This window comes from Anguilla anguilla, chromosome 13, assembly GCF_013347855.1.
Source record: "Anguilla anguilla isolate fAngAng1 chromosome 13, fAngAng1.pri, whole genome shotgun sequence".
Classification (NCBI taxonomy): domain Eukaryota; kingdom Metazoa; phylum Chordata; class Actinopteri; order Anguilliformes; family Anguillidae; genus Anguilla; species Anguilla anguilla.
Window position 1 is genome coordinate 40,124,429 of NC_049213.1, and position 25,866 is coordinate 40,150,294.

The 25,866-nt window shown below is 49.8% G+C and overlaps 1 protein-coding gene across 3 annotated transcripts in view; it reads left to right on the forward strand.

Moving 5' to 3' along the window:
• Positions 1 to 25,866, forward strand: part of LOC118211897 (copine-5-like) — a 137,665-nt gene that overhangs the window by 86,874 nt on the left and 24,925 nt on the right. For all 3 annotated transcript variants that reach the window (XM_035389463.1, XM_035389465.1, XM_035389464.1), the window contains 4 exons: positions 10,472 to 10,575; positions 11,610 to 11,714; positions 17,796 to 17,837; positions 19,539 to 19,614. In XM_035389463.1, coding sequence (XP_035245354.1) covers positions 10,472 to 10,575; positions 11,610 to 11,714; positions 17,796 to 17,837; positions 19,539 to 19,614 — 327 coding nt within the window. The remainder of the gene's footprint in view (positions 1 to 10,471; positions 10,576 to 11,609; positions 11,715 to 17,795; positions 17,838 to 19,538; positions 19,615 to 25,866) is intronic.

The following is a 25,866-nucleotide window of genomic DNA, read 5'->3' on the forward strand; positions in this document are numbered from 1 at the left end:
GAGAGGCAGTGACCTCTCGAGCCTCGTAACGCTCGCCTCCTTAATGAGGTAGAGGCAGGGAGGCAGGAAGCCTTATAACGCTCGCCTCCTTAATGAGGTAGAGGCAGGGAGCCTTATAACGCTCGCCTCCTTAATGAGGTAGAGGCAGGGAGCCTTATAACGCTCTCCTCCTTAATGAGGTAGAGGCAGGGAGCCTTATAACGCTCGCCTCCTTAATGAGGTAGAGGCAGGGAGCCTTATAACGCTCGCTTCCTTAATGAGGTAGAGGCAGGGAGCCTTATAACGCTCGCCTCCTTAATGAGACAGAGGCAGGGAGGCAGGGAGCCTTATAACGCTCGCCTCCTTAATGAGGCAGAGGCAGGGAGCCTTATAACGCTCGCCTCCTTAATGAGGCAGAGGCAGGGAGCCTTATAACGCTCGCCTCCTTAATGAGGCAGAGGCAGGGAGGCAGGGAGCCTTATAACGCTCGCCTCCTTAATGAGGCAGAGGCAGGGAGGCAGGGAGCCTTATAACGCTCGCCTCCTTAATGAGGCAGAGGCAGGGAGCCTTATAACGCTCGCCTCCTTAATGAGGCAGAGGCAGGGAGCCTTATAACGCTCGCCTCCTTAATGAGGCAGGGAGGCAGGGAGCCTTATAACGCTCGCCTCCTTAATGAGGCAGAGGCAGGGAGCCTTATAACGCTCGCCTCCTTAATGAGGTAGAGGCAGGGAGGCAGGGAGCCTTATAACGCTCGCCTCCTTAATGAGGCAGAGGCAGGGAGGCAGGGAGCCTTATAACGCTCGCCTCCTTAATGAGGCAGAGGCAGGGAGGCAGGGAGGCAGGGAGGTAGGGAGGCCTGGCAGACAGTAATTATCCTGAACAGCATGAGCGGGGAAATGTTCACAATGCCGCAGCTTTCAGCTGCAAAACCAACCCGCGCTCAGTGTTCTACAGGGTTATTAATAGACACAATAACAACGTGGGACTGGAAATGACCAGACGAGAGAGAAAGGGGGGGGGGTGGGGGGGGGGGGCTTGGGTTTAAGAGAAAGTGTGTGAGTACTTATGGCTGATTATTCTAATCTGTGTGAAGACCTGGGATAAACTCTGAACTTGCTTGTTCCTCACTCTCTCCATCTCTGTCTCTCTCCCTCTGCTCGTCTTTCACTCACTTGTTCTGTTCTCAGTACTGCACGGCATATAATGGCATGTAAGGGTACAGGAGGGGACAACTTTTCCTTTTTAGACATCGTTGTACATCGTGTATTTTACAGAGATCAGGAACGTGTGTGTGTGCTGGCGTGCATGTGGGCATGCGTGTAGGTGTGCATGCGTATGTGTGTGTGTGTGTGTGTGTGCGTGTGTGTGTGTGTGTAGGTGTGTGTGCGTCCGTGTGGATGTTTGTGAGGAGAGATGAGTGATACTGTGTCTGGGACTGTGTTATAACATCTCAGACCGCTGAAACACTCAGCGTTATAATTTAAATAATTGAGGCCTATTTCATTAGAACATGCTTTATCCAGCCCCCGTTAGAGCTGCCTGGCGCTGGAATGACTCCCACAGTCTGGGAAACTTCAGCCGCTTCCATCCTCCGGTATACATTATTAAAGCTGGGAAGCAGCGTTATTAGGACTGGACCGCACACCGGGGGCCCAGAGAGCCTCGTTACGGACCAGCTGTGGCTACTAAACCAGGCTTCTCTCGGGCTGCACAGGAAGTAACATCAGGTCTAAGTTATGTGCAGTTAATGCTGGTCGGGGTGCACAGGAAGTGACATCAGGTCTAAGTTATGCGCAGTTAATGCTGGTCGGGGTGCACAGGAAGTGACATCAGGTCTAAGTTATGCGCAGTTTATTGCTGGTCGGGGTGCACAGGCATTTTTCTTAAAATGATGGTCGAACAACAGAATCAGTTTGGGTCTCGTTACGATTGTTACTATTACTGCTATTTGTTTCTTTCTTCACACAGAGAAAGTCACTGAACTGCATTTCATATATTATTCATAAGCGGTGTCAAATATTTACTAAAGCAATTCAACTTAAGAACTTTTCTCCAGGGTACAACTTGGGATTTCAACGGGAAACCTATGCAGTGTGTGACAGATGCATAGTTCCTTAAACTGCTGCGGGCCCATCCCAGAGAGAGAGCAGGGTGTAGAGCTATATTAGTGCAGTAGAGAGCAGGGTGTAGAGCTGTATTAGTGCAGTAGAGAGCAGGGTGTAGAGCTATATTAGTGCAGTAGAGAGCAGGGTGTAGAGCTGTATTAGTGCAGTAGAGAGCAGGGTGTAGAGCTGTATTAGTGCAGTAGAGAGCAGGGTGTAGAGCTATATTAGTGCAGTAGAGAGCAGGGTGTAGAGCAGGGTGTAGAGCTATATTAGTGCAGTAGAGAGCAGGGTGTAGAGCTATATTAGTGCAGTAGAGAGCAGGGTGTAGAGCTGTATTAGTGCAGTAGAGAGCAGGGTGTAGAGCTATATTAGTGCAGTAGAGAGCAGGGTGTAGAGCTGTATTAGTGCAGTAGAGAGCAGGGTGTAGAGCAGGGTGTAGAGCTATATTAGTGCAGTAGAGAGCAGGGTGTAGAGCTATATTAGTGCAGTAGAGAGCAGGGTGTAGAGCTATATTAGTGCAGTAGAGAGCAGGGTGTAGAGCTGTATTAGTGCAGTAGAGAGCAGGGTGTAGACCTATATTAGTGCAGTAGAGAGCAGGGTGTAGAGCTATATTAGTGCAGTAGAGAGCAGGGTGTAGAGCTATATTAGTGCAGTAGAGAGCAGGGTGTAGAGCAGGGTGTAGAGCTATATTAGTGCAGTAGAGAGCAGGGTGTAGAGCTATATTAGTGCAGTAGAGAGCAGGGTGTAGAGCTGTATTAGTGCAGTAGAGAGCAGGGTGTAGAGCAGGGTGTAGAGCTGTATTAGTGCAGTAGAGAGCAGGGTGTAGAGCTATATTAGTGCAGTAGAGAGCAGGGTGTAGAGCTATATTAGTGCAGTAGAGAGCAGGGTGTAGAGCAGGGTGTAGAGCTGTATTAGTGCAGTAGAGAGCAGGGTGTAGAGCTATATTAGTGCAGTAGAGAGCCGGGTGTAGAGCTATATTAGTGCAGTAGAGAGCAGGGTGTAGAGCTGTATTAGTGCAGTAGAGAGCAGGGTGTAGAGCTATATTAGTGCAGTAGAGAGCAGGGTGTAGAGCTGTATTAGTGCAGTAGAGAGCAGGGTGTAGAGCAGGGTGTAGAGCTGTATTAGTGCAGTAGAGAGCAGGGTGTAGAGCTATATTAGTGCAGTAGAGAGCAGGGTGTAGAGCTATATTAGTGCAGTAGAGAGCAGGGTGTAGAGCTGTATTAGTGCAGTAGAGAGCAGGGTGTAGAGCTATATTAGTGCAGTAGAGAGCAGGGTGTAGAGCTGTATTAGTGCAGTAGAGAGCAGGGTGTAGAGCAGGGTGTAGAGCTATATTAGTGCAGTAGAGAGCAGGGTGTAGAGCTGTATTAGTGCAGTAGAGAGCAGGGTGTAGAGCTGTATTAGTGCAGTAGAGAGCAGGGTGTAGAGCTGTATTAGTGCAGTAGAGAGCAGGGTGTAGAGCTATATTAGTGCAGTAGAGAGCAGGGTGTAGAGCTGTATTAGTGCAGTAGAGAGCAGGGTGTAGAGCTATATTAGTGCAGTAGAGAGCAGGGTGTAGAGCTGTATTAGTGCAGTAGAGAGCAGGGTGTAGAGCTATATTAGTGCAGTAGAGAGCAGGGTGTAGAGCTATATTAGTGCAGTAGAGAGCAGGGTGTAGAGCTGTATTAGTGCAGTAGAGAGCAGGGTGTAGAGCTGTATTAGTGCAGTAGAGAGCAGGGTGTAGAGCTGTATTAGTGCAGTAGAGAGCAGGGTGTAGAGCTGTATTAGTGCAGTAGAGAGCAGGGTGTAGAGCTGTATTAGTGCAGTAGAGAGCAGGGTGTAGAGCTGTATTAGTGCAGTAGAGAGCAGGGTGTAGAGCTGTATTAGTGCAGTAGAGAGCAGGGTGTAGAGCTGTATTAGTGCAGTAGAGAGCAGGGTGTAGAGCTGTATTAGTGCAGTAGAGAGCAGGGTGTAGAGCAGGGTGTAGAGCTATATTAGTGCAGTAGAGAGCAGGGTGTAGAGCTGTATTAGTGCAGTAGAGAGCAGGGTGTAGAGCAGGGTGTAGAGCTATATTAGTGCAGTAGAGAGCAGGGTGTAGAGCTGTATTAGTGCAGTAGAGAGCAGGGTGTAGAGCTGTATTCACAGCAGCGTGCTGCCTTATAATGCATTTATCCTGCATTACGTCTGAAATTGCAGGCAGCCCAGGGCTGGTGGCAGTTATTGATTTCCCTTCTCTGGATAGATATATGGATATATATCCCCCCCCCCCCCCCGCCCCACACACTTCCCCCAGGTAGGTCACTCTTCATGGACTCTCTCTGTGGTGAAGAACCCTGAAGCCCAGCTTTAGTGAGCCCCCCTGAGATATGGTTCATCTGATAAACTCCCCCTCGCTGCCCCCCCCCCCCCTCCCCCTCCCTCCTGGATCTCCCCCCACGCACATCCCCCTGGAGAGCCCTCTCTGGCTGGTTAAGACCACACACTGTTTACTTTACAGAGCTGCTGACACCGCGCTTTGTCCTCCGCGGAGCAGGGTGAATTATTTATGGCGCTAGCCGTTAGCATTAAGCTCCAGCTCTGATTCGGCTGGTCTCTTGGCCAGAACCATGCGGTATGGCTCACGGTACAGTCGCGCGCGGTACTGTCACGCGTGTACCGCAATCCAGCATTTCCGCTGGAGAAGTCTTCAATGAGGGGAGCTGCATTGCTGGTAGAAACCATGCAATTAATTGACTAATTCATTGATTAAAAGAGTTGATATAGTACGTACATTGTGCGTTAGCAGCCTCTGAAAATAGCTTTATGATTTATGGGCCAACCCTCTCTTTGGAGCATGGAACACAAATAGCCGGAGCTGGTATTGGCAAAAAAAAAAAAAAATCAATGAAATCTCGTGTTTCATGAAAGGAATGATTCAAACAAAATATTCTCAGCTGCATTGATCTGTGAAACATGAAGTGTGAAGCGGACCCGTCTAATGGCTTTGTTCTCGTAAGTTATATCTTGAGCTGGCTGATATACGACCTGCTCTGATTGGCCAAGAATGCTGGCCAATCATAGCCTCCATGCCCTCCGATCTCCAGCAGGTCAGCCTTTTCACCTTTTAAGGGTCAGGGAACAATTCTTACATTATTCCCACCTTGGCTGAAATGCTTCTTTCCCCTCGCTGTTTTTCTTTTAACGGAGAAATTCTGCGGAGGATTCCCATCATGCATTGTTGTGACTGATCGCCTGTTACGCTCTGTTTTGGTGCAGCAGATAAACAGCTGGATGCGTCTGCAGTTCTGCTTCCTTTCCTGTTTTCCTCCCCAAACCCAGAAGAGACGAGGGGGGGGACATCTGTTCCCCGTGAACAGCGCCGCGCGAGCGGAGAGGCGAGCCGCTCTGTCCTCTCCGTCCTCGCAGAACCGGCGGCAGTGCCACGCGGAGCGCCGCGCCCGCGACGGGGGCCTGTCTCCCCGCCAAACGGGATCCGATCAAAAACGCGCCGGCGCAGCGAGGCGCGTCCCGCTCGTCACGCACGCTTCCTGCCGGGGGGGTGGGGGGTGGGGGGTGGGGGGAGCGTAAATAAACCACCGTTTCCTCCCGCGCCAGTCTATGTCCCGCACCCTCACCCGCACCCACGCCCTCACCCGCGCCGCACGCCCGGCAACAGAAGGCTGCCAGCTGCCGCAACAACACGCCATTTACCGCCATCCAGATAATATTCCCGCTAGATTTGTGATGGGGTTATACCCTAGCATCCCCCCCCCCCCAGCACTGTTTCTCAGCTCTCACTGCTGGGGCTGTGATCTTAAGGGATGCTCCAACATCACACACACGGTCCGTATCGACTGGGTGGCCTGGATCGGCTCCTCCATCGGTCCCAGATGGTCTGTGTCAGACTGCAATGTGTGTGTGTGTGTGTGTGTGTGTGTGTGAGAGCACTGCGATGCGTGTGTGTGTGTGTGTGTGTGTGAGAGCACTGCGATGCGTGTGTGTGTGTGTGTGTGTGTGAGAGCACTGCGATGCGTGTGTGTGTGAGCGCTGCGATGCGTGTGTGTGTGTGTGAGCACTGCGATGCGTGTGTGTGTGTGTGTGAGCACTGCGATGCGTGTGTGTGTGTGTGTGTGAGCACTGCGATGCGTGTGTGTGTGTGTGTGTGTGTGAGCACTGCCATGCATGTGTGTGTGTGTGTGAGCACTGCCATGCGTGTGTGTGTGTGTGTGTGTGTGAGCACTGCGATGCGTGTGTGTGTGTGTGAGCACTGCACTGCGATGCGTGTGTGTGTGTGTGTGTGAGCACTGCGATGCGTGTGTGTGTGTGTGTGAGCACTGCGATGCGTGTGTGTGTGTGTGAGCACTGCGATGCGTGTGTGTGTGTGAGCACTGCGATGCGAGTGTGTGTGTGAGCACTGCACTGTGATGCGTGTGTGTGTGTGTGTGTGTGTGAGCACTGCACTGTGATGCGTGTGTGTGTGTGAGCGCTGCACTGCGATGCGCGCGCGTGTGTGTGTGTGTGTGTGTGTGTGTGTGTGAGCACTGCACTGTGATGCGTGTGTGTGTATGAGTGCTGCACTGTGATGCTTGTGTGTGTGTGTGTGTGTGTGTGTGTGAGCACTGCACTGTGATGTGTGTGTGTGTGTGAGTGCTGCACTGTGATGCTTGTGTGTGTGTGTGTGTGTGTGAGCACTGCACTGTGATGCGTGTGTGTGTGTGAGCACTGCACTGTGATGCGTGTGTGTGTGTGTGTGTGAGCACTGCGATGCGTGTGTGTGTGTGAGCGCTGCACTGCGATGCGTGTGTGTGATGACCTGGCGGCAGGTGGCAGCTCTACTCCTGAGGCTAAACCAAGCGGCCAAAACCGGGCTGCGTTTTTGAAGCTCACTTCCTTGTGCCGGTGCGGTTGGCTCCAGTAAAGGTGTCTCAGCCGCCCGTGTGCGTCACTGCAGAGTCACTGTATCTCACGCGCTTAGTGGACGACTGGACTTCATGTCCCTACTGCACAGCCTCTGGCTCCAATTTGTACCACTGAACTACACTTCCCAGGCTTCAAAAAAACGCTTTTCACCAAGCCCATGGAGAGTCAATGAGTGACGTCACAGTGACTTTGTTGATATTTTTCTACAGTCTATGGGCTAAACTCGTTGGGGCACGATGATCCCCAATCCCACAAAGCCCTCCGGTCCACCGGGCGGATCAGCCTGCCGAGCGTCAGCCGCACAGGCCCAGTTCTCCTCCAGCTGGCGGGACCTGCGGGAGCACGCTGGGACAGGTCTGCGTGCAGAGCGGAAAGGTGGGGCGGGCGTTCGCCAGGTCGTTCTTGGCGTGTAGCGGGTGAAGGTTTGGCGGACGCGGGGGATTTGGCCGGCCCGGGACCTCCGGCTCGCCCGCGGGGAGAGGAACCCGCTGCGGCGGAGCGAGGAGGCGAGCCTCGCGCCCGGAAAAGACAACAAAACAAAAAGAGAAATCCTCTCCAGGGTGGATTAGCTGCGTGCCGCTGGTGCCGCTGGTGCCACGGTGCGTTTTACCCACAATGCCTTTCAGCCGGAGTTATGTGCAGCTACAGGCAGCGCAGCCAATTTACTGAGGACAGATAAATACTGTGAACACTGAAGCAGTTTATTTGATTAAAAATCCACTCCTTATGGCTTTGTTCTACGGTTTTATGTCTAATTTTGGGCAAATGATTTGGGAATTAGATTAACAGGCTTTAAAAAAAGCTTGTAAAAGGTGTTCCTCTGTGCCTCGTATGAAGAGTTTCTGTACAGCTCTGCATTAGCTCTGCTTTTTTCCACACCCATTTGAACCATAGCAAGGGGGGGGCATTTTTTGACTGTGTTATTGTTCCTCATGTTAACACTGCACATGTAATACACATGTAATAATAATGTAATGCACACATAAATATGTAATACACATGTAATTATAATGTAATACCCATGGAATTATAAGGTAATGCACACGCTACCACACACTCAGTCCTATACTGTTACTGAAGTGTCTTGTGTAATTAGTCATAATTAATTTTAATATAACATATTTAATAACAGGTCTGAGTTAGAGTTATGATTAGGGTTATGTGAAGAGGTGAGATGGAGAGCCAGAATGGGGATATTCAGGTCATTCACAGGTAGCTGCTTATCAACACAGTGTTACTGCACAGATATGCAAGCAGGAAATCATGCTCATTAATCTGAAAGTCTGAATTGTTTTTCAATCTTTGAGGAATCTGGAATTGCCTGATCAGAGTGGTTTGATATCGGCTGTAAACAGCGATCAATTCAGATTGATTTAAAGCCTTCACACACCAGGAGGAGAATCTTAAAGTCAATTCTAACGCGAGCAGCTCAAATCAATGGCTGCATATTTTTGCATCTCAGATGTCAGACTGACCGACTTTACATTCTGTGAGTCCTGCACTTTGGGATGGAAGCATTTATCACCAGCAAATGGAAATGTATCGCTTGGAAACGTTTATTGGAGTCGCGCTGGGACAGCAATAGCACCGGGGGGCGATAATGAGAATGTTAAACAGCGAGATGCTGCAAACAGACGACATTATCATAACGTTCTCACAAGCTTGGTAAAGCATCACCACACCCGGCTACAGGTGGGGCGGGCGTGCTGCTCAGGGGGTTATGCGGGGTGCAGAAGTGGCTGGTGTGTGTGTGTGCGTGTGCGCGCATATGCGTGTGTGTGTGTGTGTGTGTGTGTGTGTGTGTGTGAGTGCACGTGCATTCGTGCCTGTGTGTGTGTGCGCGCATATGCGTGTGCGTGTGTGTGTGTGTGTGTGTGTGTGCGTGCACGTGCATTCGTGCCTGTGTGTGTGTGTGCGTGTGTGTGTGCGTGCGCATATGCGTGTGCGTGTGTGTGTGTGCGTGCACGTGCGTGCGTGCGTGCCTGTGTGTGTGTATGTGTGCATGTGTGTGTGTGTGTATGTGTGTGTCTGTGTGCGTGTGTGTGTGTGTGCGCGTGCGTGCGTGCGTGCACATGCGTGGTTGTGTGTGTGTATGTGTGCGTGTGTGTCTGTGTATGTTCAGTGGAGATGGCCTGGATGGACAGCTGTCTAAATGTCATGACGTGATCTGACTGGCGGTGGCGACGGTGGCGGGTGGCTTGGGACTCGGCATTCTGGGATTGTTGTGTCATTGATCCGGCGCTGCTGTGCGGCAAGATAAGGATCCGGCTGCCTCTGCCCGATATCGGTCTCTGAGACAGGAAGTGATCTGACAGCAAGAGGCGGTATGAAAACAGGAAATATGTCTGATTGTCATTAGCTGTTTAATTAAGCTGCACTCACCCCCCCTGTGAAAATGTTTTGGGGGGTGTGTTAAAGGGGTCGTACGGTTGCCCTTTTCTCACAAAACAAAAAATGATCCCAGTGCAATTGGGCGGATAATACCATATACCATAATACCATAATCAAGGCCCACCCACACTCAGCATACTCAGTAATACGCAGATTTAATGCTCACAGGTTCTTTGATAGTGAGGAGATAATGTCCTGATCTCTCTGAGAACATCCCCTCCCCTGCTATTCCGGCGTGGGCTCCTTGGCAGAGGGGAGGATTCTCTGGCTGTATTTCCTGTTTAAAAGCTGTTTTATTATTTATTCAGCAGTCTGGGCTTTCAGCCAGGACTTGAGCACGGGGACTGAAACGGGGGCGAGGTCTGGGGGTGGGGGGGGGGGGGCGATTGGGGTCAGGAGGTCTCCCCAGCACACTTACCAGGGGCTGATGGGCCAGGTCATCTCGGGCTGGAGGAGCCCAAAAAAAAAACCCAGACGTCCCGGCAAGCAGCGTGCTCCGCTTCACTCAGGACCCAAATTCCCGTACGGATGCGTATCCCTGGAAACGGCCCGGCGACGCCCTTTGATCCCGGGTAATCCCGCGGATCGATCGCGGAGTGCACACGGAGGTGAAATCCGTCACGGCGTGACTGCCGCTACGGGCTCTGAGCGCCCCCCCACGCCCCCCCGGCCCGCTCGTACAGGCGCAGGGGTTTATTCCCCGTCTGTTGTTTTTACCGCTCCCCCTCCTCGGGGCGCGGGCTCTGCCCGTACGCGGTTTGGCTCTCCCTCTCGCTCGTATCGTAACCGTGATGGAGTGGACGGCTCCCGTCTGAAACGGCTTTTCGCCCGATCAGCATCCCCGGGCCCCCGACGGCGAACAGTGTAGGTGTCTCGTAAATGTAGTGCGGAGGTAATTCATGTCTCAGGAGCGAGTCATTAACAAAGCTCCCCCCCCCCACATCCACCCCCCTCTACCCCTCTAAGGCAAATGTGAATGGATTATAGGGAAAAGGATGTATAGGCTTACGTATCGGAAGACGTTCTTGTTGCACATGTAGTGCGATTCATTTATAACCTTTTTAACGGCCTGTCTTCAGAGGGAAATGAAGAATAACCGCGCCTCTCTGTGTCTCCTGCAGGACAGCGCCACGATGCAGTTCTGCGCCAACAAGCTGGACAAGAAGGACTTCTTCGGGAAATCTGACCCCTTCATGGTTTTCTTCCGGAGCAACGAGGATGGAACGTAGGTTTTTAATTACATTTTTTTAAAAAAAAGATCATCTAGAGAATATTTCTGGAGATCTCAGCGATCTTGTGCTTTATTGGTTATTTTGTGGGACGAGAGGTGGGGTGGTTTGAAAGGGTCCTTTTGGGTTGTGGGTGCTGTGTACACCACGCTGGTACCAATGACCAAAAATCCTGCAAATCTCAGGTGATCCACAGTGTCTGAACACATTGGGTAAAAAAGCCATTACAGTTGAGGGAAAAAAAGAAGGATTCACCCGGACACTGTTCGACTGCTCCCAGTGATTTATCAGTAAATGCTTGCATAGACACTTGCAAAAGTGTCTTTCCTCCAAGACAACAACCGCAACAGCTGGATTTTGCATTCCGTGGGCTGGGGCGCTTTTGTGATTCTATCAGGCGGTGGAGTTTGTAGTCGTGCCAGCTCCCCCCGTTCCAGCTCCTGACAAACGACTCTTCTTCTTCTTCTTCTCCGGCTTTGTGGAGAGAGATAGACATCAGCGGAGCGTTTTTATCCGTTTGCATTCTGGGGCGTAATAAGAAGAAGGATCTTTCGGGGAGCCGGCTCACATTGCTTTCCCGCCGGCGTCGTTTATTTTGCCTGACAGAGAGAATACCTCTGCGCTCGGCCGCGCGTCACTAAATCATTTTGGGCGCCAATAAAATCCGCGTCACGGCGCCGATCTCTCTGACGGGCTCTGAAGCCCCGTCTCTGTGTGATGACAGGTACCAGTAGCAATACATCAGTTTGTCAGTCGCATTTTTAATTTTATATAGCACCCTTCATAAGGGGTGGGGGGCGGGATTTCACAGGGGTGGTGCTGCCTCTGCCAGCTGCTCAGTCGGTCTAAATGTGACAGCTTTCGGATCTGTCAGTCATATTTTTGACGTGGCATCCCCCCACTGAAATGGCTTGATAACTGAGGGTTTCAAAATGTCACAGAGGTCAAGCGGAGGTCGTGAGGAGTTGTTCGCACGTGTGTTTTTGACACCAGACGCTGACGTCTCCATCTCTCTCTCCGCTGGGCGCAGGTTCACCATCTGCCACAAGACGGAGGTGGTGAAGAACACCCTGAACCCCGTCTGGCAGTCCTTCACCATTCCCGTCCGTGCGCTCTGCAACGGCGACTACGACAGGTAGGGCTGCCCACTGCGCCCCTCCCCAAACCTGGTAACCATGGCGACTACGACAGGTAAGGCTGCCCACTGCGCCCCTCCCCAAACCTGGTAACCATGGCGACTATGACAGGTAAGGCTGCCCACTGCGCCCCTCCCCAAACCTGGTAACCATGGCGACTACGACAGGTAGGGCTGCGCGCTGTGCTCCTCCCCAAACCTGGTAACCATGGCGACTACGACAGGTAGGGCTGCGCGCTATGCTCCTCCCCAAACCAGGTATCCATAGCAACTACAACAGGTATGACTGCCCGCCATGCTCCTCCCCAAACCTGGTAACCATGGCGACTATGACAGGTAGGGCCACCCGCCACGCTCCTCCCCAAACCTGGTAACCATGGCGACTGTGACAGGTAGGGCTGCCCACTGCGCTCCTCCCCAAACCTGGTATCCATGGCGACTATGACAGGTACGACCGCCCACCACGCTCCTCCCCAAAACTGGTAACCATGGTGACTACGACTGATAGGCCCACCCACTGTTCACCAACCCTGGTATCCATAGCAACTGTACTGTGAGCTGGGCACTACACCCTCAGAAGAACAGGCCTGAAAAAGTGTCTTAAGACACTTATCACTGGGGTGGTGCCCTATCGGTACATAAAACTGTACCCCACGGCAGCAGTACATAATTCACTTGCACCCTTTTTGGCTTGTAAAAGCTGCTTATTAGTACCCAAATGGAACGCTAACATTGTACCTTCAGGGTACACTTGGAAAATTAGTTTTTTAATGGACACAAAAACACCTCCAGTGTATTTTTATTTGTGAGAGTATAGAAACACATGCAGAATGATTTCTGACAGCAATGCGAAGCCGTCTAACTGCGTTTAGCGAGGCTGAGCGGGGGGGGGGGGGTTTGCTCTGGAATTTCCAATTGGCCCCTCTTCAGAGAGGGGGGGGGGGGGGTAGGGGGGGTTTTTGCTCAGGGTGATGATGACGCACTTTTGGTCCTGGGGGGCAGAAAGGTGGGTCGGAAGGGGAAAGGTGTGATTGGGGTCAAACAGAATTGACGCTTGAAACTGACCCAGGATGGCATCACAGTGATTTGTTGTGGCTGCTTCAGAGGACGTAGCACCACTACTTAATATTATTTTAGCAAAGATATGAGAGACTGTATGATACACACTAATTGGCAGTAATAATAATTATCTATCCACAAAACCAGCACTGGATTCTAGGCCAGTAGGCTATTATAACAAATAGGATTATACACAGTTTGGACGCAATTGGGTAATATCAGGCAAAGTAAGCATTCCACAGTCCATTAAAATGATCCTTATTGCTTTAAGGTGTTCAGGTGCAAGCCAATTTGAAACAAACAATAGAGCATAACTTTACCTTATTAGTAATGCAGGTTATTATCGAGTCAGTAATGGGAATGGGAATCCCAAAGCACACAATCTAGGTGCATTCTGGGAAGGGACGCAAGCAAAACAGAGACTGAAAAGTTTAGATGTGCTGATTCCTGCTCCTTTCTCTGAGAACTTGAGAACACAAGAGCACATAATGAGGAGAATAGGCCGTTCGGCCCGTCTACGCTCAGGAGATTAATAAACAGAACTTTCACCCCACCAAACTCTTCATTCTGCCTCTCATGAGACCAAATATTCAAACTTTCAGAAAACTCCATTAACACATTACATTACTTTTCTTACCCAGAGTGATGATCAGTAGTGGAGAGCACATCAGTGTCACTCACAGGAGTACAAAAGTATGACATCATCTAGGCACTGAGGCCAATTGATAGTCATTAACTGTAAATGTAAATCTAACCATTAGTCTTTTTTTAGCAACATAACGTAAGGCTAGACTGAGAACCCGGCTGCAGCTGTACCGGTAACATTATCCAAAAGGAAATGTAGAGGAAGTGAAGAAGGGAGGCTCCATCTACGGGAGGCCAGGCGAGCCACCTGAAGGTGAGAGGGGGAGTGCTCAGTCGTAACCGTAACCACGGTGACCAGTGCTGTAGCGAGAGTGCTGGGCCCTGAGGGCAGGAGTGCCGCTAGGAATTCTGGGAGCCCTGAAAGAACATTGCTCTGGGCCCCCCTTTTTAATAAAAGAAATTGAATTTTTTTTAACTGTGGTGGGACATATCGCTCCCCCCGAGCTGAGCCCCCCTCCTCCCGAGCTGTGGGCCCCTAGAATCGTCACCACTTTCCCCCCACTAGCGACGGGTCTATAGGCGGGTCACAGCAAGCTAACTCATGGTTCACAGCACGCTAACACACTGGTCACAGCACGCTAACACACTGGTCACAGCACGCTAACTCATGGTTCACAGCACGCTAACACACTGGTCACAGCACGCTAACACACTGGTCACAGCACGCTCACGCGCGGTTCACAGCACGCTAACACACTGGTCACAGCACGCTAACACACTGGTCACAGCACGCTAACACACTGGTCACAGCACGCTAACACACTGGTCACAGCACGCTAACACACTGGTCACAGCACGCTAATGCGCGGTTCACAGCACGCTAACTCACTGGTCACAGCACGCTAACACACTGGTCACAGCACGCTAATGCGCGGTTCACAGCACGCTAACACACTGGTCACAGCACGCTAACACACTGGTCACAGCACGCTAACACACTGGTCACAGCACGCTAACGCGTGGTTCACAGCACGCTAACACACTGGTCACAGCACGCGAACTCACTGGTCACAGCACGCTAACACACTGGTCACAGCACGCTAACGCGCGGTTCACAGCACGCTAACACACTGGTCACAGCACGCTAACTCACTTGTCACAGCACGCTAACACACTGGTCACAGCACGCTAACGCGCGGTTCACAGCACGCTAACACACTGGTCACAGCACGCTAACGCACTGGTCACAGCACGCTAACACACTGGTCACAGCACGCTAACGCGCGGTTCACAGCACGCTAACACACTGGTCACAGCATGCTAACGCACTGGTCACAGCACGCTAACACACAGGTCACAGCACGCTAACACACTGGTCACAGCACGCTAACACACTGGTCACAGCACGCTAACTCGCGGGTCACAGCACGCTAACACACTGGTCACAGCACGCTAACGCGCGGGTCACTGCACGCTAACACACTGGTCACAGCACGCTAACTCATGGTTCACAGCACGCTAACGCGGCATCGCGTGGGTCACAGCACGCTAACACACTGGTCACAGCACGCTAACGCACTGGTCACAGCACGCTAACGCGCGGTTCACAGCATGCTAACACACTGGTCACAGCACGCTAACGCACTGGTCACAGCATGCTAACTCACTGGTCACAGCAAGCTAACACACTGGTCACAGCACGCTAACTCATGGTTCACAGCACGCTAACACACTGGTCACAGCACGCTAACACACTGGTGACAGCCCGCTAACACACTGGTCACAGCACGCTAACGCGCGGGTCACAGCACGCTAACACACTGGTCACAGCACGCTAACGCGCGGGTCACAGCACGCTAACTCGTGGTTCACAGCACGCTAACACAGCATCACGTGGGTCACAGAGCAGCTGACCAATCGGCAGGACCCAGTCTGAGGGGACGGGAGGACAGATGAGCTGTCACGGGCAGCACAGCAAACTTATTTCTGTTTTTACTGTCTGCGTGCAGCACTGACATGGAGGTCAAATACCAACTGATTGCAGAATGGGGAACAGGTGCAGTCGTGGTTTGAAGTGCACAAATACATTTTTTTGGGGGGGGCGGACACCTGTCTGTAGGAGGAAGGAGGAAGGAAGGTTCCCCAGGTGTTGAGGTGAACAGGCAGATGGGACACGAGACAGGAACTCCGGAGGCGAACGCATCTGATCTCTTACCCCCCCCCCCCCCACCTGCGCCCCCACTCGCCTTCCTTTTCTCTCCACTTTGCTCACTCGCTGCCAGGTGGAGGAAGGGAGAGAGGGGGAGAGAGAGGGAGACAGAGAGAGGGAGAGACAGAGAGAGAGGGAGACAGAGAGAGGGAGACAGAGAGAGGGAGAGACAGAGAGAGAGGGAGACAGAGAGAGGGAGAGACAGAGAGAGAGGGAGACAGAGAGAGGGAGAAGACAGATAGAGAGAGAGTGAGAGAGAGGGAAAGACAGAGAGAGTGAGAGGAACAGAGAGAGAGAGAGATAGTGAGAGAGCGAGAGAGAGAGAGTATGCGTGTGCATCTTCTAGGCTGCTCAGAAGCCCCCCCAGTTTAAAAATGTTCTCCCCGCTTCTGCTCTGAATTGTGCTGCTACTTCTTTGCTCATTTTCTCTTCTTCATTTTCTCTGGATGATTTTCATTGGATGAGGTGTTGCCCTCCTCTGTGCGGGGAACTGCTGCACACACCTGAGGATGAGCTCATTCTGGGGATGAGATCAGTTTGGAGATGAGCTCAGTTTGGGGATGAAATCAGTTTGGTGATGAGCTCAGTTTGGGGATGAGATCAGTTTGGGGATGAAATCAGTTTGGTGATGAGCTCAGTTTGGGGATGAGATCAGTTTGGAGATGAGCTCAGTTTGGGGATGAAATCAGTTTGGTGATGAGCTCAGTTTGGGGATGAGATCAGTTTGGTGATGAGCTCAGTTTGGAGATTAAATCAGTTTGGTGATGAGCTCAGTTTGGGGATGAAATCAGTTTGGTGATGAGCTCAGTTTGGGGATGAGATCAGTTTGGGGATGAGATCAGTTTGGTGATGAGCTCAGTTTGGGGATGTGATCAGTTTGGTGATGAGCTCAGTTTGGGGATGAAATCAGTTTGGTGATGAGCTCAGTTTGGGGATGAGATCAGTTTGGGGATGAGCTCATTTTGGGGATTAAAAGTACGGTGGAATGGAGAGGAGGAAAGAACACATTTAGTTAATCTTTCACTGAATTTTCCCTCCAAGTGCAAGACGGAAACATCGTAAAGGCACTTAAATGGTATCATTATGAAAATGACTTTAATGATTTCATTAGCACCGACAACAATGTTAAAATCATATTTCTCAGATAACTGATGAAACGGCCTCCTCTCTGTTTGCTCATAATTTAGCATTTATGACCGAAAGATCCAGCCAATTTTCAACTGCTTCCATTCTCTGTGAAAATCAAGTGCTCAGAATAAACGGGATGAAAGAGTTTTTGTCAGAAATCGATCTGTGAAGGGCTGAAATGTAATGAAGGCTGAAAGCCCTCTATCAAAGTAATGAAGATTAATGTGTTTTTGCTCCCTGTTAAATTGTACTGTAGTAATTTTTTTACAAAAATGTTTGTTAAATAGCCCTTTCTCAGGTAATTTACATTTGTGTTGTTGTTGCTCATAACTGTGTTTACTGGGTTGAAACCAGAAGGCATTATTGTCATTTAACCAATAATAATCTCTGCACTTTTTCTTTTCTGTCTGTTCTTACACAATGCATGCTCGGTTTTAGTCCAGCCCAACTCTCCCTGGGTTATACCGTCACATCTAAACAACCCAGGGGAACTTCTACCACACCACACTTAATATTCTTGAAGAAATCTGAACATTGGTTTAAGATGTGATAGATTAGTTAAATTCAGATGCCTAAAGTTGCTCATTACATTAAATTATGGTAACTTATCAGACTCTCTTATTCAGGGCGACATACAGTAGTGGAGAACATCATTACTAATCAGCAAGAAGTGTAATGGTAACCAAACAAACAAACATTTGTATTATAACGAAAGAACACACAACTAGACAGATTAGACAGATAATCTTTACACAGTTTTTCACATATAACCTTTACACGGCTTTACACAGATAACCCTTACACAGCTTTCCACAGATAATCTTTACACAGATTTACACAGATAACCTTTACACAGCTTTACACTGATAATCTTTACACAGATTTACACAGATAACCTTTACACAGCTTTACACTGATAACCTTTACACAAGTTTACACAGATAAACTTTACACAGCTTTACACAGATAAACTTTACACAGCTTTACACAGATAAACTTTACACAGGTCTATAGTTAATCTTTCACAGCAGCTGTAGCTGTAACATGTTCCGGATCATTGTCCATTCATCAGCTCAGCTTGTCTCCTGGTGTCGTTGCAGAACGATCAAGGTGGAGGTGTATGACTGGGACAGAGACGGCAGGTAAGCGGAGCTGGTGGTGGTGGGGTGGGGGTTCCTGGGGGGTTTGGGGTGCTGCTGTTTTTGGGTACCCAGTCCTGGCCGGGTGTGGGCATGGCGGGTGGGGGTGTTGTGTGCTGTTTTTGGGGACCCAGTCCTGGCCAGGTGTGGGCACGGCGGGTGGGGGGTTGTGGTGCTGTTTTGGGTACCCAGTCCTGGCCGGGTGTGGGCACGGTGGGTGGGGGGTTGTGTGCTGTTTTTGGGGACCCAGTCCTGGCCAGGTGTGGGCACGGCGGGTGGGGGGTTTGGGGTGCTGCTGTTTTTGGGGACCCAGTCCTGGCCAGGTGTGGGCACGGCGGGTGGGGGGGTTGTGGTGCTGTTTTTGGGGACCCAGTCCTGGCCGGGTGTGGGCACGGCGGGTGGGGGGTTGTGGTGCTGTTTTTGGGGACCCAGTCCTGGCCGGGTTTGGGCACTGTGGGTGGGGGGGTTTGGGGTGCTGCTGTTTTTGGGGACCCAGTCCTGGCCGGATGTGGGCACGGCGGGTGGGGGGTTTGGGGTGCTGCTGTTTTTGGGTACCCAGTCCTGACCGGCTGTGGGCACGGCGGGTGGGGGGTTGTGGTGCTGTTTTTGGGGACCCAGTCCCGGCCGGGTGTGGGCACGGCGGGTGGGGGGTTGTGGTGCTGTTTTTGGGGACCCAGTCCTGGCCGGGTGTGGGCACGGCGGGTGGGGGGTTGTGGTGCTGTTTTTGGGGACCCAGTCCTGGCTGGGTGTGGGCTCTCATGCGGTTAATGCAGAATGTGGGCTGCTAATCCTGAGGGTGGTGCCGGTCCTGGACCCAGCAGTCCCCCCCCCCCCCCCCCCCCCCCCCAGCCCAAACCACAGAGCTGGCCCTGAATCTGTCCGTTCAGCCTATGAGCAGCTGAGTTACAGTAATGGGTGCTGCTGCACTCCACAGACTGACAGCTGTGTAAATCTGTCACAAGCACGGCCGTTTTTCTTCTAAATCACTCGCTTCGCCTCCTTCGTCCAGCTCTCCCACTGCCTGGTTCACATTCATTTCTACACACACAGCTGCCAGAGGCCTTTAATAACCCAGAGTTATCGGCGGGTCAGCATGGCTCGAGATTAGGCTGAGCAAACTTCCCTGAGCTTCACACGCTCCCCGCAGTCAGGTTAGCGGCTGTGTGAGTGACAGGTGCTACACTAAGCACAGTGCACACAGTGCACACGCAGTGGTTTTCAGAGATGCTACAAACATTCCCACATATAAAATGTAATTAAAGCAGGGGAATGTCACAGGAACCCATATTCCCTTATGCATAGTTCCTGGGGCTTTGGGGAGATGAGGAGCCGTTTGCCTGTCTGAGCTCTGCTTCATCAGACGATGCTCCGCAACCCAGCGCTACACTTCCGGCCAGAACCGCACGTTTAAACGGCGGCTGGACTTCCCGCCACGGATCCCGCCGGCGCCCGCCGCCGCCCGCCAGCACCCCCCTCATCCGCGCGCATGCCGTCCATTTTCATGAGGCGATAGATCAGCCCGGGGCGTGTAATTTAAACGAGCACAGGGCCTGGGGCGGGCATGGCAGGCTTCTGTTACTCACAACCTCCAGCCCTCCGCAGCAGCGGCCTGCATGCGAATACCGCGTCTGGGTCAGGAGTTCCCCGATGAGTGCTTGTTACGTTATTTTATTTTATTTAATTTTTTTTATATTTATATTTCAGCCACGATTTCATCGGGGAGTTCACCACCAGCTACCGGGAGCTGGCCCGGGGACAGAGCCAGTTCAACGTGTACGAGGTCAGTGGGCTCGCGGCGCGCGAACGTGTTCAACCAAAATAAACCCTGGTGCCCTTGCTTCTGTATATAACCTGCTGTGTAAAATGGATGCAATTTTAAATGCTATGTAAAAAAAAAATAATAATAAAAAATGACTGCGAGTCGCTCTGGATAAGAGTGTCTGCTAAATGCCAGTAATGTACAGTAATGTAAGTATTAAACTGTAAATGCCAGTAATGTAAGGTAATGTAATAAGAAGGCCCAGAAGCCAAGAGGAAATTTGCAACTGTTAACCCTCCTGTTCTGTTCATTTTTTAGGTACAGCAAAAATGTTCCCAGGTCAATCCCCATACAGGGGGGGTTTGCAAATACATGAAATGAACCATTTTCATTTAAAATGTTGATTACACTAATTAAGGCCAGTAGAAGAAGTTTCATACTGAAAAAATAATTTTAAGTATTTTTCCTAGATTTACAAACTTTAAAAAGGGTCAATTTGACCCGCAACATAACAGGAGGGTTAAGAAAAACAATGGTGCTTGAGAACATGGCGAGGATTCCATAATTACTTCCTCTTCACATCCATGCGTAGGCGGTAAAAAAAAAAAAAAAAAAAAACCTTTCCAAAACACATGCGTGGACCAAACCGCAACCTTTCCGCGGTACAGCGCTGCTGTGTGCGCTCGCTCCCTAATTAATCACGCGCGTCGCGCTGGACCGTGACGAGCCCTCAGCCGCGAGGGCCCCCCGCTGCGTGCTCTCTCAGCAAGCGGAGCTGTAAGCAACACCTTCGCGTGCCTGACATGCGCGCTAATTCGATTCCGAGCGTGCCGCGCGGGCAGGGTAGATATTCGCCGGTTGCCCTCCCCTCAGAAACTTTATCGTCCGTCATGATTTAGGAAAAAAACCCTGGCACCTTATTTCCAGCTTATTCCCTGCATTAATAATCCTTTTCTTTAACGGTCTCCTTTTTATTATGCCCGCATCTCGCTGTTCCCCCCCACAGTTTCAGTGTGAAATAGGCTTCCGTTAATGTCCTGACTATTCTGCTTCCTGAATTAATCTTACATAGGCACAGGCAACCCCACAGGCGCTGAAAAGAGGCGCTACCGTCCTCTTCCGTCGAATGAGAATTATCACAGGTGCTCTCCGTAACCCATTTCGCATTCAAGAACATTTTACGCACGTTTGCGTGACGCGTTAAAAAATGTGCAGTGTTTGATTAGTCCGCGTGTTCGTCAGGGAGGAGAGCGAGGAGGTTTCATGCTCTGGATTTATCTGTGATTGGCAAGCGGAAGTGGTCTTTCATATTTCTCTCCGTTTGGCACGCATTTGCCACAGTTCTTCAGCAAGTTGAAGGCAAATCGTTTGTGAAGTGTTGCCTGTATTTTCTGAAAGGGGTTTAATAAGCATACAGGGACGATTAATAGACTTTGTCTCCCGCTAACTTTCAATGTGCCGTGAAAACACATTTCAAGCGTTTTTAACATGTGCAATAAGCATGCGAAATGATGCCCTTCAGGCTGTTCAGCGGCGTTCAGGAAAAGAAAATGAGCCTCTTGGAACGCATATTGAAAAAGCTCACTCACTGAAGGAGTTACGCTTACCTGGATGTCCTCAAACATGATGGATAATGCAGAAATGTGAAAAATCAACCCTTCTGAATAGTGAAGGGGAGGAGGGCTACATCTCTTTTACCGGTTTATGAAAACAACACAACCGTCATGGGATATGGAGTCTTTTCTCAGAGACAGTGGAAGGGGTACATAAAGATGAAGGTACAAACAAAGAATATGTAGGTAGAAGGTACAAAAATATAAATATGATGCATGTATTATGTAATATGAAAATATGCATATTACACTAAATATAATAAATGCCCTTTATATTTCTGTTCACTGTAAGATATGGCAGTACTGTCTAGGCAAAAGCAGGCTTGTTTTAGTTTACATTTAATTTGGTTTTGAATTTGAGATCTAAAGAGCAGTGGAGGAACAGAGCAACCCTTGCAGGTGTAGCTCTGGAAGGATTTATTTTAGATCCCCCCCCCCCCCCCCCCCCCCCCCCACCCCTTTGTGCTTAGTCGAGGAAAGGCTTTGCAGAGCCCAGCGTGGAATCTGCTTTTTTCATTGAGTGATTTTAATTCAACCCCTTTGAAGAATTCCAAGAGTTTCGGAAGGTTTTTTCAAAATTCTAAGTCAATGTTCTGGAATTCCTTTAATTTCAGTCCCCAGTAGTAATTGTCACATCAGCATTAGAATGTTAAGTTAGGAACATTCTAATCACATATTTGTGATCTTACATCTTCAAGGGTTTAACAATGTTGGTTGGCTGATTAAACAACTGACAATGTGTTGACTTTTTTAAATCATTGATTACATGTGCAGAATCTATGGACAGTATAATGTGTCTGAGGTGTTGTATGAAACCAGATTCAACTGGGAAGTTTTAGAGCTTGGGTGTGGTTTGTGATGTCACTGATTTGGAGAGCACTGATTTGGGAGTGTGGTTTGTGATGTCACTGATTTGGAGAGCACTGATTTGGGAGTGTGGTTTGGGGTTCTGCATCATGGACAGGCTTTCCCGGAGGATGGATGGGTGAAAAGGAGGGATGTGGAGAAAAAGGCTAGAAGGAAGAAGGGAGGAGTGATGTCGGAAGAAGAGGTGGAGGGGGAGCTGAATAGATAAAGCATGCCGGATGAGACTGGAAGATAAAAGAGCGATATCTCCAGATACATCAATTGTGACAAGACTTGCAGCCTATTGTTCTCATAAAGCTCTTTTCTCTTGTGCTTTTTCTATTAAGCATCATAATCCACATATGACAGCACCACACGCCCCGAACGAGGGGGTTTCATTTATTGCTCAATATTGCTGGAAAGATGGGGGAAGAAGTCAAGGCTGGGAGGTCGATGTGGAAAAGAAAATGTACATTTCATTGCCTGAGGGGGAAAAAAATGAAACTTTTTTTGACTGAAATAATTTGGGTGTGACCCACAGTAACCCCTCTGCATGCGTTTGTTCTGCGCTGTGTAACTGATGATGGTAATGTCTGAGGGTGGGAACAGAGTGCCTCGTGCTTTGGGCTTCGACGGCTTTTCGCTGCAGAGCCGAAAGTAACGGAACACGCTCTGCCACGCAGGTGGGACTTTAACACAGGTGTGTGAGCTTTAACACAGGTGTGTCAGCTTTAACACAGGTGTGTGAGCTTTAACACAGGTGTGTAAGCTTTAACACAGGTGTGTAAGCTTTAACACAGGTGTGTGAGCTTTAACACAGGTGTGTAAGCTTTAACACAGGTGTGTGAGCTTTAACACAGGTGTGTAAGCTTTAACACAGGTGTGTGAGCTTTAACACAGGTGTGTAAGCTTTAACACAGGTGTGTGAGCTTTAACACAGGTGTGTAAGCTTTAACACAGGTGTGTAAGCTTTAACACAGGTGTGTGAGCTTTAACACAGGTGTGTAAGCTTTAACACAGGTGTGACTTTAACACAGGTGTGTAAGCTTTAACACAGGTGTGACTTTAACACAGGTGTGTGAGCTTTAACACAGGTGTGTGAGCTTTAACACAGGTGTGTAAGCTGTGGAAATGGTGTCTTGCTGCCGATCAGAGCTGAGCCTGCCCTGCTTGCTGGGGGTTACAATTCAACTTCAACTGAGGGGGAAAAAAGAGAACAGCTTAGATTTTCTCTGCACTTCGGTGGTTAGTAATTGCTGTGAAGTTCGGCTTCCAACAGTACCTTCGCTGCACAACCTCTGAGGACCTCGACTGACAGATTGTTAAGCAGATATTTTAAACAGCGACAAGTTTACTGATTTTATGAGGTCTTCAGAGGGCCATTACATGCAATCCATGTCCACACACGCAAGTGGGTGTGTGTGAAAATGTCAGCATATGAACTGATGGGTAATCCCTGCTACTTACTTCCTGATATTTTCATTTACAAATATCACAGAACAGAGCCTGCTGGATGGCCCAGTCAGGTAGGCCACCGGGCTGTGGTGTGTGGATGAGCCACGTCCATACAGCCAAAAAACTGCAAAAACGGTGCTATCATTTCAAACGTATTTAACTCATTCAGTGTAGTCAGAAAAGCTTTAAAATACTGTTAAGTATTACTGCAGGAACAGTGAAAGACATGAAAAATATGAGTGGAAGTAAAATGGATGTGTACGTATTGCATTGTGCTTGTTAGTATGCGAGGTGCTAGTTATGGAAAGGGATTAATTGCGGAATGGAAGTTAACTAGCTGTTGATTAGTCGTATGATGTGACAAAACAGAAATGTTTCCGTCTACCCAGACTTTAGACTTAAGCACGTTACAGTGACTGCATCTTTAAAAAATCCCGACCACAGTCTCATCTTTAAAAGGAGAACTAGCTCTTCCGAAGCCTCGTTATTTCTCTGTTATTGAACACTTCGGTCCCTAAATTAGTGGCGCAGAGCACCACCCCCCCGCTGTGCTTCCTCGCTGGGTGTCAGCGCCGGCTGCAGTGGGGGATAATGACGGATCGCTTCGTTCCCCCAGCTGTTAAACAGAGGGATGCATGTGGGCACATGTTTTCAGAGGGGTGCAATTGTGTCCATAATTGTGTCCATGATTCAGTCCGATCTCTTCTCTTGCATTTCCCTCCCCTGTTTGCTGAGGACTGAAGCGTGCTGCTTCCCTTAAGACCCTTGTTGCTCGCTGTTATAAACGTCTGTCTTGTACAGGATTTTGGGTAGGTTTGGGATCCCAAAAACACCTTCTTCTTTGCACGTTAGAAAACTTCCCAGGAGCTGTCAGCATGGAACTATCACTCTCTCCTCACATGTGTCAGGTTGGCGGTGTGGCATCGTGGTTAGGGAACTGGACTGGCAGTTCTGATGTTGCGGGTTCCATTCCCAGGTGTGGCTGTGTTGTTATACTCTTATATACGATGCTTGGGCTGCGTGATGTAATTGCATTTTATAAAGCAGAGTAATGATAATCGTCGCCACGCAATGCATCGTCGATCTTTCATCTTCTTTTGCTTTAATCATACGGTGGTAAACAATTTTGATTGTTTGTAAACAATCAGACAATCTGAGGCCAGGTGTAACGCCTCTGGGAAAAACATCACCACTGATGCAAGGTCACCGATACGCCACACATCTGCGATAATTCAAAAAAAATAATTTGTACAGCCCTAACTTGGCTATTTAACTTCAGTAAATACCCTGCTGGATAAATGGACAGTTTTTAATGAAAGTGAGCTGCTTAATTCCCTCTTGTTAATGCAAAAATATGCAGATTATTGCAGTTTTGCCGGGGTGTCCAGCCCTGGAGTGCTGCAGTGTCTGCAGGTATTGGTGATTTCCTGTCCATCAGGAGCCAATTAAGGCCTGGTGAATAAGGCGTGTGGCCGATCGATGACTTAAATGAATCGCTTGCGCTGAGATTGATTGAAAACTGGCAGACACTGGGCTGGAGTTTGATGGCCCTGTGGTAGAGGAGGGCCTGTCGTATCAGTGGCTGCTGCCTCAGCGTTTCACACTTGTACTGTTGCTAATTGTTTCCCCCCATTTGTCTTCCAAAATTCTGTCAGTGTAAGAAGGCACACACACAAGCACAGGCGTTTCACTGTGCTGAGTCAGTTTAAGACGGCACACACAAGCACAGGCGTTTCACTGTGCTGTGTCAGTTTAAGATGGCTCACACAAGCCCAGGCGTTTCACTGTGCTGAGTCAGTTTAAGACGGCACACACAAGCACAGGCGTTTCACTGTGCTGTGTCAGTTTAAGATGGCTCACACAAGCCCAGGCGTTTCACTGTGCTGAGTCAGTTTAAGACGGCACACACAAGCACAGGCGTTTCACTGTGCTGTGTCAGTTTAAGATGGCTCACACAAGCCCAGGCGTTTCACTGTGCTGAGTCAGTTTAAGACGGCACACACAAGCACAGGCGTTTCACTGTGCTGAGTCAGTTTAAAAAGGCACACACAAGCGCAGGCGTTTCACTGTGCTGGGAGACTTCAAAGCCTAGGAGGTGTAGATAAGATTTGAAGTCCACACCACTGACCCCTGTGCATGCATGTCCTAATGCAGGGTGCCTCTCCGAGCCCTCTGGGAGCCTCACTGAGTGTGAAGTGAGCTGTTTGTCTCTGTAGCCTGTCTGCTAGCGCAGCAGATGGCTATCTGTCTGATAACTCACCGCACTATAATTAGGGATTATTCCTGGTTTATCCGATACAGCGCAACATGTTCCCAGACTGGAGCACTGTCGCAGACTCGCGCTGATTTTTTTTGCACT